This window comes from Dunckerocampus dactyliophorus, chromosome 9 (assembly GCF_027744805.1).
Source record: "Dunckerocampus dactyliophorus isolate RoL2022-P2 chromosome 9, RoL_Ddac_1.1, whole genome shotgun sequence".
Classification (NCBI taxonomy): Eukaryota; Metazoa; Chordata; class Actinopteri; order Syngnathiformes; family Syngnathidae; genus Dunckerocampus; species Dunckerocampus dactyliophorus.
Window position 1 is genome coordinate 22201429 of NC_072827.1, and position 17528 is coordinate 22218956.

Sequence of the window (17528 nt, forward strand, 5' to 3'; positions counted from 1 at the left end):
GCCATCTCCCCCTCTTTGCCTCCTTCTCCCTCCTTTTCTGTTCCAGCCAGCCGCCACTCTAATTGAAAAGGGAGTGAGTGTCAGCCGCTAAGTGTGAGCTTGTGTGGCACCTACACACACACACACACACACATCTTCACGCTTTGTGGCTCGGCGTCCCTGTCGCTCAAACTCCCCTGAGCGCTTTTCCACAGCGCGAATTTATTTGCGCGCGTGCGTGCGTGTGTGCTTGTGTGTAGAACATTTAAAAAAATGAATGCGCGCCGTGGGTGGAAGAACAAGCGGCTTTAACAAATTAGCAGCCACTCTTGGTCGCCCGGCCAAGTCGATTGTTCCCGCTCGCGTTCTGTGGATGTGCTTAGGTGTGCACACTTGTCCTGTGTGGGAGGGAGGGTGGTGGGTGTTAGGTTGGGTTCCCCCCCCCCCGGGAGTTCCCATGCATTGATTAGCAATAAGCCGGAGGATATAATGGCGGTATAACTCAGCAAGAGACGGGTTTATGAGCACAGGGACGATGCCTGCTTGGAGGTCCAGAATGGGCTCACTGCCGATCCTTATCAAGGACTCAAATGGAAGGAGGAGGGGTGTGCAAGGGGTGGGGGTGCGGCTTTTGTTTTGAAAAAAAAAACAAAACAAAACCCTGTTAATCGGTTAGCGTCGAGGGGTTTTTGGTGAATTGACTGCACATACGTAAGCTGTATGTGTTTAGTAGGGCGGGGATGTGGCTTTGCACGCATGCACAATTACCCTTCGGGCCTCTCTAAGCAAAACTCCCACCCGCCCCCCATCGTGCGCATACACACGCACACACACACACTGATGGCTCATTGTGATGGTTTATGAATGAACAAATTGCCAGAGGAGAGAGAGAGAACCGAGTCGGGATGAGCCAAGACTGATTGAAGTGCATGCAAGAGGAGCGGGGTGGGGAGGGAGGGGGGTTACCAGCGTGCGCATGTATGCTAATGCATGTTTGAAGGGCGGATTCAGGCTGAGGGCAGAGAGATGTCAGCGGCAGGAGGAGGAGGAAGGCTGAGTGGGGGGTGGGTTAAGATGGAACCAGGGGGGTTCTCGGCGAGCCTGTGTGTGTGTGTGTGTGTGTGTGTGTGTGTGCGCGCAGATGTGCATGCAGGTGTGTGTAATAGGGAACGCGGCGTGGCCCTGCTGTGCCTCATTAAGCCCATGTTGCGCCGCGCTCTGGACCTCGTCAGCTCCCTCTTGCTGCGCTGCGAGCGAGCGAGCGGTGTGTGCGGGTGCGTGTGTGTGCGCGCGCGGCGCAGCCGGTGTGTCGGCGAGCTCTCGACATTGATTTCCTGACAAGGCGCCTCCCCCCCTTCCCCCCCTTCTTCCGCCTCTCCTCCGCCAGTCGTCACACCAGGGAACGGCAGCGCTGATTTCACCATTTGTTTCTCTCCTCCTACTCGAGAGCGTGTTCTTTCCTTCCCCTTACTTCCTCTTCCCTTTAGGCTATAACTTTTACACGACGCGACGTCGTCTCATGCAAATGGATGAAAACTGGGATGTGCATCTCATTGTGTATTGCGTAAACTGCCATCCATATTCATATATATACATGCTCAATGCATATCATTTCATACTTACACAGTGAAACCTCGGTTAATGTTGAAAATATACATCCAAATTTTGCCTCGGTTAGCATACAATAAGGCGTGCAACTGGTGTTTTTAAGCGGGCGTTACCTCCCGACGTACATGTACAACATGCACAGGCGCCACAATTTTTGGAAAATGTGTTGGCTGTGGCCAGCACATAGAGGAAGTAGGGTATCAGAGGGGTTGCAAGTGTGTCGTACTTATGGAGCAAGTGATTCGTGACACCCACGTGCTTGCCGCTCGCCCTCCATTGGTAGCTTTTAGGTAATGAGTGTGGCGTGTGACTTGTGCGTGCTAGGTGCGCTTCATGTCAGGCTGTTTCACTCACTGGGGACCTATGTGTGTGGGCATTGTACAAGGGTCGTGCAGCCCACTCACTTCGATTGCAAAATCGGCATACTGGCTTCCTACGGCACCTACGGCTATCTTACCAGGAGAACCAGAGTGTTGGCCGGGAGAAGCTACCGACCGTGGCCGGGCAAGGCACATTAATGTCGGATACGCTATGGGAGCAGCTGCCGTGCGTCCACGGAGGTCGGGAGAACCAGAGTGTACATCTGGAGGAGTCTCCGGCCATGGGAGGAGCCGTTGCCGTGGCCGGGCAATGTACACAATGTACTATTAATCCTGCGACACACGGAAGGGTCACACAGTCCACCTCTGCCTTGCCGTTGTGCCCTGGCTGCGTGCAATGTTTTCCTGCGTGCACACAGAAAATAATTTGCATCACAATCTTCCTACAGGCTTTGCGTGCTGTCTGCGGGTTTGAAAATCTGTGCGAGCGACGTGCGTGTCTCTTGCGATTTTCCCCATTTTTGCACGTAGAAACACGTACGTCGGGATGTAAGGCACGCTTTAATACATGGCGTGAGGCCAACTTTGTTCTTAATGCATTTTGATCACAAAACGTCCCTGTCAGCATCCTATTAGCTTGCCAGTACATGGAAACCGGAAGCGGAAGTCAGCTCCATCACTTGTCTATAATGTCGTCAGCGTTTGACTGTCAAAAATGTTAACACAAAAAGACGTTTATATAGTTTTACAATTACAGTTTCACATTCATAAAACACTCTAAGATGTGATATATTCACTTCAATGAAGATGTCATACGATTCACTCCAATTAAAATGCGATACTATTTACTCCAGTTACAATCCAACACAATACGATTCAATACGTGACACAATATGTTTCACTCAAATATCAGCGTGATACAATACGATTCCCTCGAATTACGACACTACAGAATGTTATCCACTCCCGTTATAGTGTGACACAATTACGATGCTATGTGTTGTGATTCGCTCAAATGACAATATGACATGATTCACTAATGACAATGCAACGCAAGTTACTCAAAGTGTCATGTGATACAATATGATTCACTCCAATTCCGATGCAAAACGATTCATTCCATTTCCGATACAATACGATATCATTGTCAAAACCTGGCTTTGTTCGTTTACTCCTTTACTCCCCCTTTCTCTTATGCCTGATTTTCCCCCTTCTTCTCATGCTCCCTCTTGAGTTTGATTGAAGCATGCACGGTCTTTCTGGGCTCGCTGGATCCGAATCTCACCAGCCCTCTTCTATTTAAACTAGAAGCCAGCCACACATTGCCTCCCACATATTCACACTGGTGTCCATCAGACAGCTGCAGAGGCGGGAAATGCAGTGAAATGGAAAAAGAGAGAGAACGAGAGAATGTGTGTGTGTGTGTGTCCATTGGGGTGTTTGTGTGTGTGTGGGGGTAGAGGGTGGGGGGCACCAAGAATATGTGCGTGTCAGCCCTGTCACCTCTGCTCGATTGACCACGCTCGGAAGAAGTCATGGCAGGACTTCCACTCTATTGAACGGGCAATGCTGTTCGCTCTATAAAGTATTGATGGCCAGCCCTAAAAGACATACCATCTTCACGTTTAAAACACACACACACACACACACACACACACACACACACACACACACACACATACACATGGTGCTTCAAAGCCAATGATCCTCCCCAATTTTTGAATGATAAGCTGTTTTAGCCCCATGAGCTTTCTTCAGATGTTGCTATGAAGGTAAGCTGATTAATGCAAAAAAAATAAACGTAGATTCTTCCCTCACCATTTACCCAGCTGAGCTCTCAAATTTAATTATGGTAAACACCTGCTGAGGGAAAACCGAGATGCTGTTTGTGTTTCTGCTGCAGACCTCCCATCTTAAAAATCAACCTTTGCACTGCAGTGGGGGTAATTAGGCTTTATATTGCCTTGTTCTGGCCTCTCCTGCATGTGAGAAATGGCCCCAGCGCAAGCACTGAAACATGAACAAAGGAAGGAAGAGAATAATTGATTAATGAGAATGGCACTTGGCAGAGAGCACAGACCTATGCCAGTAGACCTACGACAATCCTAACTGGGATTGGTATGAAAGTGCCGAAATTTGCTCAGTTTTGTCAGTCTTCATCTGATCTTCCTTGGCACATGTGCCACATTACAAAGTTTTGTGGAAATTGCTTCAGTAGTTTCTGCACAAGAGCTACGACAACCTAACTTGAGCAATAGTAACACTGTCCAATTACAATGCGTCGCAATTGGTGGAGGTAATATTGCTCAGTTTTATTTTTCGCAAAGTTTTGCTGAAATTGATTGTGGAAAGTTTGCATAATCATGCTACCAAAGAGCAATGACATCATCAAATAATTGGCTGTGTTAATATTGCTTTGTTTTAAGATTTTTAAAGCTTTTCTGGTGAGAAAAATTTACCGTAATCTCACTAATAAACAAACATGCGGAAATATGCTCTATACTCCAGCTCAGGTATGCGGAAAGTGTCGCTGAAAACGATTAAGAAAAGTTAGCATAATCCCGTTTATAAACAAAACAGAAATATCAAAATTGTTAACGGTGTCAATTAGCAAATGTTTTTCTAAAAATTTCGGAGAGTTCTGTTTGCACAATCCCGCGTAGCTCAGATAATAAGGTTTGGGGAAATGATCCAGCAAAGGAACAACCAACAGAACACAGATGTTTCTTTATTCAAGATTCAAGAGTTTTATTGTCATATGCATAGTAAAACAGCAGTTATATTATGCAATGAAATTCTTATTCTGTTCATTCTCCCAAGAAAAGAAAGAAAACACGAGAAAAATAATAGAGCACAAGAAACATGTATGTACCAATAAATTAAGCAACAACAACAGAAGAGACATTAATACAGATAAATAATACAAATAAATAAATAAATAAATAAATAAATAAATAAAGTGCTATGAGTGTGTGCGTGTGTTGCGTGCAGCGGCGTGTGTGAGTGCTTCGTTGAAAAGCCTGATGGCCTGTGGGTAAAAGCTGTTTGCCAGTCTTGTGGTCCTGGACTTCAAACTCCTGTAGCGTCTGCCTGACGGTAGGAGTGTGAATAACGAGTGTTGTGGATGTGTGCTGTCCTTGATGAGGTTGTGTGTTCTGCGTAGGACTCTAGATTTATAAATGTCTTGCAGTGAGGGGAGGGCTGCCCCAACAATGTTCTGTGAGGTCTTGATCACCCGCTGGAGTGCCTTCCTATCACGTGTTGTACAGTTACCGTACCAAACAGTGATGGAGGCGGTAAGGACACTTTCCATAGTGCATCTGTAGAAGCAACTCAGGATTGTGGTGGACATGCCAAATTTCCTCAGTCTTCTCAGGAAGTACAGTCTCCTTTTGGACTTCTTGATGATTTGTTGGGTGTTGTGAGACCAGGTGAGGTCCTCGCTGATGTGTGTGCCAAGGAACTTGAAGGTTTTCACCCTCTCCACCTCAGTCTCATCAATAAACAGGGGTCTATGCTGCTCCTTTTCCCTTGTTCTTGGGTCGATGATCTCTTTAATCTTATCTGTATTTAAAAGTGATGATGGAATTCTTGTGTAATCTGAGTGACCGGAAAACAAAACACACAACACAAATGAAAAGATGAATTAACGAGTTGGCTGAGGTCATAAGGCTCACTGGTTGCAAAAATTGTGCGTAATCCAGTTAATAATGTAGTTGATAATAAAAAACCTGAAATGTTTTGCACAAAACTTGTTTTGTAATGTTCATATATGAACAATGCATTCGTGGAGATAATAGCGGAGTTATGTTTTTTTGAAACTCGATACAAACATTTGAACAAACATCGAAGAAAACCTAACTCAAAGTTTCATGGAAATCGGCTATGAAAATCTTGTGTAATCCGACTGACCAACAAATAAAAAGACAAGTAAACACATTGGTTGAGGTAATAATGCTCAGTTTTGTTGAAACTGGTTGAAAATATTGTGCATAAATCAACTAATAACAAAACAAACAGCAATGAAAAATCACAGTTTTTTGTAAATTTGTTTACGAAAATCTTGCATATCCCTAACAAACAAACAAAACTTGGTCAAATTACTCAATCTCGAGTTTCATCAAAATTTCACAAAATGCATTGGTGGAGGTAATAATGCTCAGTTTTGTTGAAATTGGTTCGGGAAAGTGTTCATAATCCAACAATTGAAAGTGGTGGTAAAAATGCAAAGTTGTGCAGAAACTAGCTCCTTCTTGTTGTCTTCCACAATGAAACACTTGTCTCCCTTTTTTGTTTTTATCAGCGTCTACCATATGACGGCGTGGGGCGTGCCCTTGGTCATGGCCTCCCTGCCTCTGCTCAAAGGTTCCTATGGCCCTGCAGGACCCTGGTGGTGAGTTGTTTTGCTGTGTCAGGCAGCACATCAAGTAGAGATGCAGTTTTGGCCTCCTTCCAACTCCCGGCAGCTCGTTTTCCCTCTAAATAAATAAATAAATAAATAAATAAATAAATAAATAAATAAGTAAGTGTATATATACATATGTATATATATATACATATGTATATATATATACATATGTATGTATATATGTATTAAAAGAAAAAACTAAAAGCGGGCAATTATCAGCTCATCTTTAAACATTTGGAAGCGCCTGCTCTTTGGGCTCTCTCTCTGGGGCGAGCAGGAGAGGCATCATTGTTTGTTTGGAGAGTCGTTAAGGGGCCGAGGGAAAAGACGACGGGGGCCAAGGAGAGCCGGACGTGGAATGAAAATTGGAACGGAGGCTTAATCTCCCAGGCTCGCCGCTCTCTTTTCCACTCTTGGCTTATTAATAGCCACAGCTGCGTGCCGTTTTTTCCCCCTCCGCAGTCAGAAGCCTCTCTCTCTTTTGTACCCCCCCCCTCATCGCTCTCTCGCTCTCTCTCTTTTCCTCCAGCTGGATCACAGACGATCACGTAGCCTGGAGATTTGGGATGTAAGTAGACCCTTTCAGCGCCGCCATCAAAGCCTGTTGGAGGGTTGGAAATGTGAAGGGTTGCGTATCAGGGGAGCCTGCGGGTTATTCGCCCCCTCCTCCAACCTTCGGCGTGAGGCTAAAAAGTGTGGGTTTTTTTCTGTGTGTGTGTGTGTGTGTGTGTGTGTGTGGGTGTGTTTGTGTGTGTGTGTGTGTGTGTGCGCTTGTCAGATTTACAAGAGTCGCTACTTTTGTGTATTTAAGTGTTCAGGACGGCTATGAAGGATTATTCTTGTCTGCCGCTTTCTGCAACCGGCCCTAAGTCTGCCAATCCCCCCCCGCCCCTGTGCAAGACACTTAAACACACACACACACACACACACACACACACACACACACACACACACGACAGCGCTTTGCTGCGAGCCAAGGTAATTGCGTTGCCGCTCGCGGCATCAGCAGGGAATCAATCTTTCTAAACAAATAAGCACGCGCACGCACGCACGCACGCACGCACGCAGGCAGGCAGGCAGGCAGGCAGGCGGGCGCACACACAACATGCTATCCGCTGTGCTAAATGAGCCTGTGTTTCTTTTATCAGCGCTCTTCTGCTCCCCGGCTCTTTCTAGTTTTCCTCGCTGTTGTGGCCCAGGGGGACGAGCCGCTCAGAGGATCAGGGAATCATCATTAGCTCTAATTACATCAAACCAGATGAGAGATTAGAGGCCAAGGCAGCGCCCGTCAATGAGGAAGCTGCGCACATGTTAAAAAACACGCCGTCGCTCGCCAGCCACAGAGGCAGCAGGAGGTGGAAGGGGGAAGGAGGGCAAAAGGTTGCCGCATTAAAGGTGAAAATTAGAAAGATGGAAGGCGCGAGAGAGACCGGGCGTAACTCAGCAGGAGAGGGAGGGGAGCGTAGCGGGATGGAGATGAGCCTAAGGGAAATGGATGGCCCTCGTCTTGTGGCCCACACCGCGCAGTGTGTCTTCATCATCCGAAGCGCGCAGACGCGAATGGCTGCTGAGGCGGGAATGGGCGGGAATGAGGCCTCATGAGACGAAGGAGGACTTTCAAGGGTTGACTCAGCGCATGCTCGAGTTGTGCTGAGTCACCGATCTCATCGCCTTTTCACTGACCCGCCGTGCTACGAGATGAGAGAAGTGTGTTCCCGGATGAATGCTAATGACCACGATGGGGGAGACACTTATCTGTGGACAGGAAACATTCATTGACCCTGGAATTTTAAGTAGAAACAATTTGTTGACCGGTTGACAAAATTGGCGCACCTGTGCTTCTGCAATGGGAACACCTAAAAGCCACGTTTCCATCTAGAAGTACGCTTGCGTCATCACTCCTGTGCAGCAATGGGAAGAGCACCAAAAGCTGCGTTTCCACCAAGCATCGAAGTATACAGTAGTTGGGTTCGGTATGGCATTTGGTTTCCCCTGCAGGATGGTGACAGCCAAACGCAAAAAGGTGCAGTGTTGCGTGCTGGCACTATCCCTGCTCAAATTCTTAAATTTGTCTTAGTATTTGGTCTATTATGAATTTCAATTTTTTTTTCTGTTCAATTATTAGGTTCTATTCTAACACAGAAGTGACAGTTCTTATTCGACCAATCAAAGCTCCACATTCCACAAGTGAACCGTGCCATACTGCTGCCATCGTAAGTAAAAAAAAATGCCTGCTATACTGAAGTAATCCAGACTGAAGTGTTTTGTAGAAATAAGGTTTATTTTGAAATAATACATTGGATTATTCCGGAAAGCGGATTTTCACTTCTTGTTTATGGATTATTGGCTCGATTAGTTAGCACTACTTAGCAGTACTCCACTTGTCATTGTTATCATTGTGCTTTTTTCCACAATGACTTTCTTCAGAACATTGATAGCTAAAATGGCTTTCGGGCAAGGAATGTTATTTGTATAAGAGCCAGCCTTTGCACTATACACCGTTTTTTTAGCCTCTTAGTTTTTTCCGGAAAGTGGTTGAACAGGTAGGTCGTGATTTTTTTTTTGTCGGTGCAGGCAGGATTTGGCAGGTCAAAGTTGAGTCACCGCGGTGGAGCTCTAACCAGGAACGACAGGTCCCTGCTACACTCTCATCTTCCGCTGAGCGCTTCCATTAAGGCTTCTTTCATCCAAGCAGCGTCCTTCACTTCACAGGGTGGTGGTGGTGGTGGTTGGGGGGGATTCAATCTGTGCGTGCCTCTGAAGATCTTTCTCCAAGTTCCAAGCGCCGTAGTCCTTCCCGCCAACGCCGTCTTTTTAGACATTCATCTCCTGTATCCGCCAGGTTCTCTCTCTATTTTTAATCACCTTGTCCCTCTTCCTAATTTCTCTTCTTTCTGTTCCCGACCCGTACAATCCTCTTGTCCCCCTTCACCTTTATTCCTCATCTTTGTCATCCCCTGCCTCGTTCCGAATCCTCTTTCTCCCCACCTCTATTTGCCTTTCTTTCCCTTCCCATCTCGCTCTTGCTCTCGCTCCGACTCTGGGTAGCGCTCAGCTGTAGAGCAGGACTCTAATGGCAGATCATTATCATGCTAATTAGAGCACTTTGTAGCTGCCGCCCGTCATTCTCTCCTCCTCGCCGCCGCCGCCTCCTCCCCCTCCTCTCGCTATCGTTAAAAATGCCACCCCCTCTACCCGCACTCCCTCCCATTCCCCTCTCCCGCCATCCGCCCACCCCGTCCCTCCATCATTAACAGGACGCGCGCTGGCGTAATTGGACGCTGTTTATTCCGGAGAACGGGTTATTAAATCACACGGGGTGACGCTCGTGCAGATCTCCCCTCCTCCCGCCTCCCCCCTTGAAATTCTTTCATCATTGTCCCATGCCATTATTGAACCCGTGTGCACGTTCGCACACACACACACGTTCAAAGAGGCTCTTCTTTGTTTATTGACATTTCCGAGCAGACTTGAGGGGAACGCGTATAAAAACAGCATGGCTTCTCTGCGGCACGTTTCCTGCTGTGAAACCAGCGCCAATAATCCCAGATTCCCTCGGTTTTGTTTGGTGAAAGGCGCTTTTCCCAGAATAAGATTTATCTTTATAGTTGTTGCTTCAAATGGCAGTTTTTGGTCATGAGCTCTTATCTTTACGATCTATTAGCTCTTGCAAAATAGTGTCGCCGCCAATTTTTGGCCTTTTGGAGGGTGAATCATTTCGAATTAGGTTATCAAATGTAATTAATAATTAATGACAGTAATTATCGATTATATTTCACAAAAAATATTATATTTTCATTATATCACCTTGGGGCACCACCCTGAAATGGGTAAATGTCCATTTCACTGTTTATTGTCTTTTTATCAGTCTTATCTAATAACGATAACTACCGGTACAGTTAGCCGCACTGTGGCCGAGTGGTTAGCATGTTGGCCACACAGTCTGGAGATCGGGAAGCCTTGGGTTCAAATCTCCACCTGGGCATCTCTGTGTGGAGTTTGCATGTTCTCCCCGTGTGTGTGTGGGTTTTCTCCAGGTACTCCGGTTTCCTCCCACATTCCAAAAGCATGCTTGTTAGCTTCATTGGAGACTCTAAATTGTCCATAGGTATGAATGTGAGTGTGAATGATTGTTTGTCTATATGTGCCCTGTGATTGGCTGGCGACCAGTCCAGGGTGTACAGTATATATTGTCTTTCAGCTGGGATAGGCCCCACCATACCCATAGTGAGCAGGGTTTCCCCTAGGATTATTTGAAGCTGTGGTGGTGGGCTGCCGCCGCTGTGTTGACATGTGTTGACATGACTGTTGACTTATTTATTAATGAACTTATTTATTTAACTTTTTTCAACAACGAGCAGAACATGAACCGAGACCATTGCAAAACTGTTGCAGAGAGCACTGCCAACATTTAAATAGCACTTTATTTCCAAAGCACATCTCCACTTAGTGTGCTCATTTGTCATTAAATACAGGTGTCATGCTTGAATACAACACTTAAAACACTTACAAATACTAAGAGGTGAAGAAAATATTAGTTGGTGAACTACTCAACATTAGCTGGTGAGCTACCTGTTGAAGACCCCCGTGATAGCGTCACTGTCTAAAACTGTACACACTAGCTGTTTCTGTACCCACAACTTCGACACACAACTAGTGTTTTGAAGACAAGCCATGATAACAAGAGAGCAAGATTGTTAAGTGACATTTAAAAAAAGTAAGTTGTGATGATGATCGTAGCTCGCCTATGGCACAAAAACGAGCTAGCTGGATACCGCCAGCCAGGCGAGTAAACAAAAATGCCAGAAAGTCAAATGAGATTGAAACGTGAGCGATCTCACACACGCTGGCATAGATAGGCTTAGCATGTGACAAGCTGTCGTCAATTGACTGCACATTCTACGGGCTATTGTTCCCCCGATAATCAGAGACAAAGTGGAAGCCAACACAAGACGCATGCAGAAGTGCCAGCAAGGCAGACAGGCAATTCCAGTGCATGCTTATCAAAATAAAGCGCAGTGAAACATTTTTATGATATTTTAAATTGTTTTCAAAGTAATTGTGGTCAATATGTGCGTAAATAATAAGCTATATGTGTATCTATATAGCATATATATCCATTCATACAATATATTACTTTAGATTAAAGAAAAAACATTTTTTTTAAGGTGTAGAGGCTTTTATTTTGTAGTGGCGCACCGCCACGATCAATTACATGTAGCGGAAACCCTGGTGAGGATAAGGGGCATAGAAAATGGATGGATGGATGGAACTACAATTAGCAAACGTAACGGAAAGTGGTTTTACACAGGGATTGCTGTAACTGTGCACTTACACCCATAATGATGTCCGAGGCAGCGTCTGGTTTGATGTATAAAGTACAACAATTTTGCTGGAAAAGTGAGCCTGCGGTGTTAAACTTGACCACCATTGCACAATATACCCTTACGCACAGGGGCAGGAATCCCCCCCTCTGTTACGGCTCTGATACTATCTCCAAAGCCGGAGAATTAGAATAGCAATACTTGGGGAAAAAGGCAATGCAGAGTGAAAGGGGCTAACGATGAGTAGAGCCACTGATGTCATATCATATACAGTAATTGGAACGATATTTTGGGAAAAAATTAGCCAATGTCATACAACGTTGCGGGATGTCATGCAAGACCTCACCTTTACCTTATGAGCATCAGTGTTTTAACAATGCTCATTTTGCTTCTTTTTCTTTGGCTTTGTGTCTTTTTTGCCTGAACAAGGGAAGACTAATGTAAGAAAAGAAGAATATACACAGGACGTTACGTAACGTAAGCAGAAACATCGTAGTGCTTCTGCATTGTGCCTCATGTTAGCAATGAAAGTTTTAATTTAATTGTATACTTGCATAACTTTTAAGTGCAATTATAAAGGTTTTATGATGGTGACAGTTTGACACTGGAGTGGATTATTTCCATTGTTTACGATGAGAAATATAATACTAATCCAAACGCGTCCCTAAACAAAAATGGTGTCGACCATAGAGATTCCACTGTATGTTTGAATTTCTCTCATCATAATAGCATAGCGATGTTATGTTTGTTCTTAAGCTGCTGCACATACAGTATTTTTTTGGTTTTTTTGGGGGCGCCACTCTTTGCTTTTACAGAACAGACGAGCAACGTCCGTGGACCTGCCTATCAAAGCAAGACAAAGGCCTCCGTTTTGTGATTACAGGGAGAGGTTGAAACACCTCTGGGCTTACATCACCTCCCGAGAGGTTGCATAACACAAAGCTGCCATTCCAACAAAGCCATCACTGCTGCCGCACACCTCCCTTTCCCCTTTCCCTTCCCCTTCCCCTCGCTTCGCTTCTCTCGACCATCTCTCTTTCTTTCATCTGGTCAGAAATACCTGATATGTTCCTCGCCACAGCACCTACCCTTGATTGTCAGGCACCTCATCCCACAGGAGGGCCTTGCATTTTCCATTGATGTGACTGACTTTGCAACCTTTTGTCTTTGGCACTCGCCTCGGCTTGCTGGAACGATGGAGTCACACGTCAGCAAGCTTAATTAACCCACGACTCTCACCTATCTGAATTTAGAAAAGCGATGTGCGAGTGGTCGGTCAGAAGGAGACCTTTTCAGGGCGCTTGAATTTCTTGACATTGCGATGTTGCCTTCATAGGGTTTTTTTTTTAAAGTGACGGGGCTATGAATAATTTTGACTTAAAAAATATTTGTAATTAAGAGAATTCCATTTTGCATGTAGTGTATCTGATTGTTTAAAAAAATGTTGGTGGCGTCAAAGGATCAGGTGTGTAACGGGATGCCATTTATCGCAGTTACATTTTTAGACCTGACCACGGTAAGTTAATTTTTGCGAAGTAAAATTCAATAAGTAAACGGAATATTTTTGTAGTTAGAGCATAGAAAACCTGGTTATAACTTTCTTTTTAAGAGCCATGTAGACATAAAATAACACCCCATACAGTCGTACCTTGAAATGTGTAAACTGATTTTTGGCTTAAGAAATAAATTTAAGGCTAACTGGTTAGCTCGCTAGCTTGCTAGCTTGTTAGCTTGCTACCTTGGCCGTCTCGCGTCCGCATAACAGTTGGTTGTGTTGTAAACAGTGAATAATAGAAGTGTAAAGATGACTAATTGTGTTATTTCATGTTTACATGGCTCTAATAATCTTAAAAAGAATGTATTTACAAAGTCATAAACAGGTTTTCTATGCTCTTCATATCCATATATATATATATATGTTCAATTTATTAACATTGAATCCTATATTGCGGAAATTCATTTATCACGGTCAGGTCAATTATAAACAAGGGATGACTGTAGTCACCTTTACACTCCTATTATTCATTGGGTACGCCACATTGCTCATGCGCAGGCTACAGGATCACTGCAGGGACACAAGAGACGGACATGGCTGCATAGCATGCTAGCGAGCCCGCTAGTTAGCCTCCAGTTTATTTTCATGTCAGACATGCCATAGCTGACTATATGCAGTGTTTAGGTCATGTGATGTAATGTCATTAGTCAGTAATGTCATTACTGACACCTAGTGGCCAGAATACAAGTGTGTTTCGATATTTTTTACTAATAATGGGCCATAGCCAACCACGAAACGGCGATCATTTATTAATTAATTCATATGTACCCCTCCAAATGATGTGCTTGATTTTACCTTGGAAGAGGCAAAGGAATCCAGTGAACTGCAACAAAGTGTTAAGAGAATGAAAAGCATTGACTGAACAAGCATGCTTCACTTCCTTGGCACCAAAAATGCCAAAAAGTTTAGGGTCCTGCAGACACCAACAAAACATGATGCCGGAAACAAACGCTAGCTGTATGTCAATAAACTGCATTCAGGCATGCGGCTCAGGCTTTATGTGTCACGGTATGTGTTTGAAATGCTTCGTTCATATTGTCTTTTCTGATTTTGTTATCTCGCAGATGGTACGTGCCGCTGTTCACTCTCATCCTGCTGATGATCTGCTGCTACGCCAGGATCATCTGCGTGGCCAATAACCGCGTGAGTGCACGCTCATTAGGCTGCATCCATATGGTTTGTGACCTTTTTAAGACGCATCAAATCAACAGTGAGACATTGACAATAAGTATGGGAGTTATGAGTGAAAAACAAGAGCACTCATAATACTCTGACTTTATTTACCATGGTCAAAGTCCGGAAGTGGGCCTATAAATATTTGACATTTTGGATAATTTGCCTTTGTTGCCTCCTCCAACAGGTTTGTCTGACCTGCCCCGGAGGCTTTTAACACCCGACGCATTGTCTGTCGAAGCTGCAGCCTTTGCAGATCTTGGCAATGAACCTTTCCCCACAGCATTATGTGTTTGTCCGTAGGCTGCTGCGTTACATTTTATTTATGCAGCCTTGGTTTTGTGCACTTCTTGAATGGAAATAATTTTTTTCAATCCTAATTAAGGCCGCAAGCAGCAATTAACGCACCCTGGAGTACATAGTTTGAAGGAAATAGCATTTCCCCTCATCCACTATGTGGCACTGTGACTACTTAAGGAAAAGGGCTGATGAATCTCTCCACCATACACAAAGCTTCTGGTCCAACTCTGAAATATTGGAGCGGACGTCTGACAGTTTTACGTTTTATGGCGAATTGCCAAATTTGTTTGCCGTTTGCCGCCTACAAACACTGACGAAAATGAAAAAGCTTCACAATTTAGCATCGGCCATCTGTCTAGTATATGGTGTTTAAATTTGGTTGCTCTGCCTCAAATTCTGTAGGTTCTGTTTTTGTAGCTCCCCTGGAATTGCCCCAAAATGGCCGCTTCAAACCAAAATTTTCGACATCCATGTTTTGTTTTTTTCCAGTGTGTTTTTTTTTTTTTGCTGTCAAGAAATGAAAAAAAATATATTAATTAATTATGATCTGTAATTAATTGATCTAATTAATTTCACGATTAATCTCACCTAAAATTGCTGAGAAAAGCACTCGCCTTTTGGCATTTTCATTGAGATTCATTACATAATTGTGGCAGATCAAACGCTTGATATGTAACCAAAAAGTTGCTTGTCAAAGTAATTTATTGTTTTTAACAGACTTGAACAGATGCAGTCCTCGCCATTTTCATTTCACTGTATTTGAGACAGTCCCAAGTGCTGCCTGCGACCTTTTAGTTTCGAACACCAGGAGTGAATATTGCTATGTTCTTTTGTCAAGATCCAAAAACGTCTGGTCCATATAAAGCTCTGAAAAAACAGTAATAACACTTTTCTGAGCAATACAAGTAATGAGCACTGAACCTGTTGCTTCTCCTCTGCCTCAGAAAATGTAAAATAAAACAGACCCATCAATCACGGTGGTGTAAGCCAGCACATCAAGAACACTGTTCAACGTCACAAAGTGAAGCAACACAGTTGGGCAAATCCTCCACCAAAATCTTCAGTTTGTTTTTCTTTTCGCCCTCGTCCATCTCGCTGATTTTGGATGTCGCTGTAGTTCTGCACGGTGGCTTGTGCTAAGCTGAATCAACACAAACTTCAGTACACACATTTTGGGGACTAACAAGCACGTGTATGTACCTTTTTTTTTTTAATTGGTTGAAAAACACGGCCATCATCAAGCACAACATCTTCTCAGGGGCACCTGGGCGGGACTTGGCAACTAATTGCCCATAACTCAATGACCATTTATCTAATCATCATAAAACCTTGAGGACGCCTGTGTTACATGTATGCTAGCATGTCTTCGGGTGTGTGACAAACATAATTGATATTTGAATGTGTCTTTCATTGTCCGTAAAAGACCACATTCACAGCTGTAGATGACAACACACAGAAAGTCGTCCAGATTCTTCCAATTTTTGTTTCACCATTACACACAGTTCAAACCCTTTATTCCTGCCCATTGCTCACTTACTCATGACTACTAATGTGACATTTTGTCTATTGCCTTTATTCGATAAACAAAAATACAGCTGCTCTTTGGACAAAAACAGCCTGTTTGCAGTGGATGGATGTCCCTTTTGGCTCGCATAAATCTTGTGTGCTTTTCCACTGCGAGGGTGCAGTCGGGAAGCCCGCAGGCGGCATTCCGCGAGGTCTGCATAGCTGACATTCCCCTGATATGACAATACCACGCGCAAGCGGATAAGGCCTGGTGGCTTGCTGGAGTTTAAGATATGTTTTGATGTGCTTCTTTTAATGAAGGACTTGCATTAAGCGGCCATCTTTAATGTTGACAATTGACAGATTTTGCAGGAAACTAGCAGCCTTTCCTAATATCCGAACATAGCCAGTTGGCAGGACAAAAAACGCCATCATCTCGCAGTATCCACCTGTCTTGCCCCCTCCCGTCTCGCTATACGCATATCATTTTTTTCTTCGCTCTTCTCCCGTCTCGCTCCACCTGTCTCGCCCTTCACTCCGCCGTTTTGCATCCTCTATCACATTTATGAAGAGCTGCGCCTTTATCTCCCTCTCCGCTGCAGGCTGTCTCACTTGAAAGAATCTCAAAAAGCTTTGAAAGCGGGGGTAGGTAGGTGGCGCCTCGCTCGGCGGAGAGACGAGGAGTGAGCGAGCGAGTGAGGGAGGAAAGAAGGCAGCGGTGTTTTCTACAGGCCGAGGCGGCGAGATTGCGGGCGATAATTACAGCGTAGCTCATTAGTCTTCCAAGCATGCGTCACGGCGGGTCGTGGCTTTAAAGAAATAAACATTGAAGGGCTGTGTGCAGCAGGAGAGCTAAATTGATTGTAATTTAGGATTCCTTTGCCACCTCCAAACTACAAGCCTTTGTTTTTTTGCCATTAATTTAACCACTACTTTGCACAACAACTGATGGACGTCAAACATTCGTCTATGTCCGGCCATTTTCTATACTGCCAATACCGTTTACTTTCACGAGGACGTCTGTAACATCTACTTGGAATACGTTTAGACAAGAACAATCCAGTCAAAACGGTCTGAGAATTAGAGTTTTGGTAAAGACCGCTAAGTCTTCCGCCATTGTTGTTTTGAATGCGACGTACTTGCCTATAGACACGTTCTCCATTTTCACAAATGTTTTGAGTATTTGGATGAGAAAATGTAACATGATGAACAATTCTTTTGATGTTTTTTTTAAGCTAAAAAAATAGTCTGGTGTAAGTGATCCCAGGTGTCTTGTCAAGTGTCATTACTTGTGTTATAGTATCTTGGATTAAAACTGTGTCACGTATTTGCAAAATTAGCTCTGCGTTCGGGTC

At 44.4% G+C, this 17528-nt stretch overlaps 1 protein-coding gene across 3 annotated transcripts in view; it reads left to right on the plus strand.

Moving 5' to 3' along the window:
- si:dkey-100n23.5 (cyclic AMP receptor-like protein A) overlaps nucleotides 1-17528 on the plus strand; it is an 86365-nt gene that overhangs the window by 15406 nt on the left and 53431 nt on the right. For 2 of the 3 annotated variants that reach the window (XM_054786711.1, XM_054786713.1), the window contains 3 exons: nucleotides 6211-6300; nucleotides 6845-6883; nucleotides 14259-14337. In XM_054786711.1, coding sequence (XP_054642686.1) covers nucleotides 6211-6300; nucleotides 6845-6883; nucleotides 14259-14337 — 208 coding nt within the window. The remainder of the gene's footprint in view (nucleotides 1-6210; nucleotides 6301-6844; nucleotides 6884-14258; nucleotides 14338-17528) is intronic. The other variant, XM_054786712.1, reaches the window with a different exon arrangement.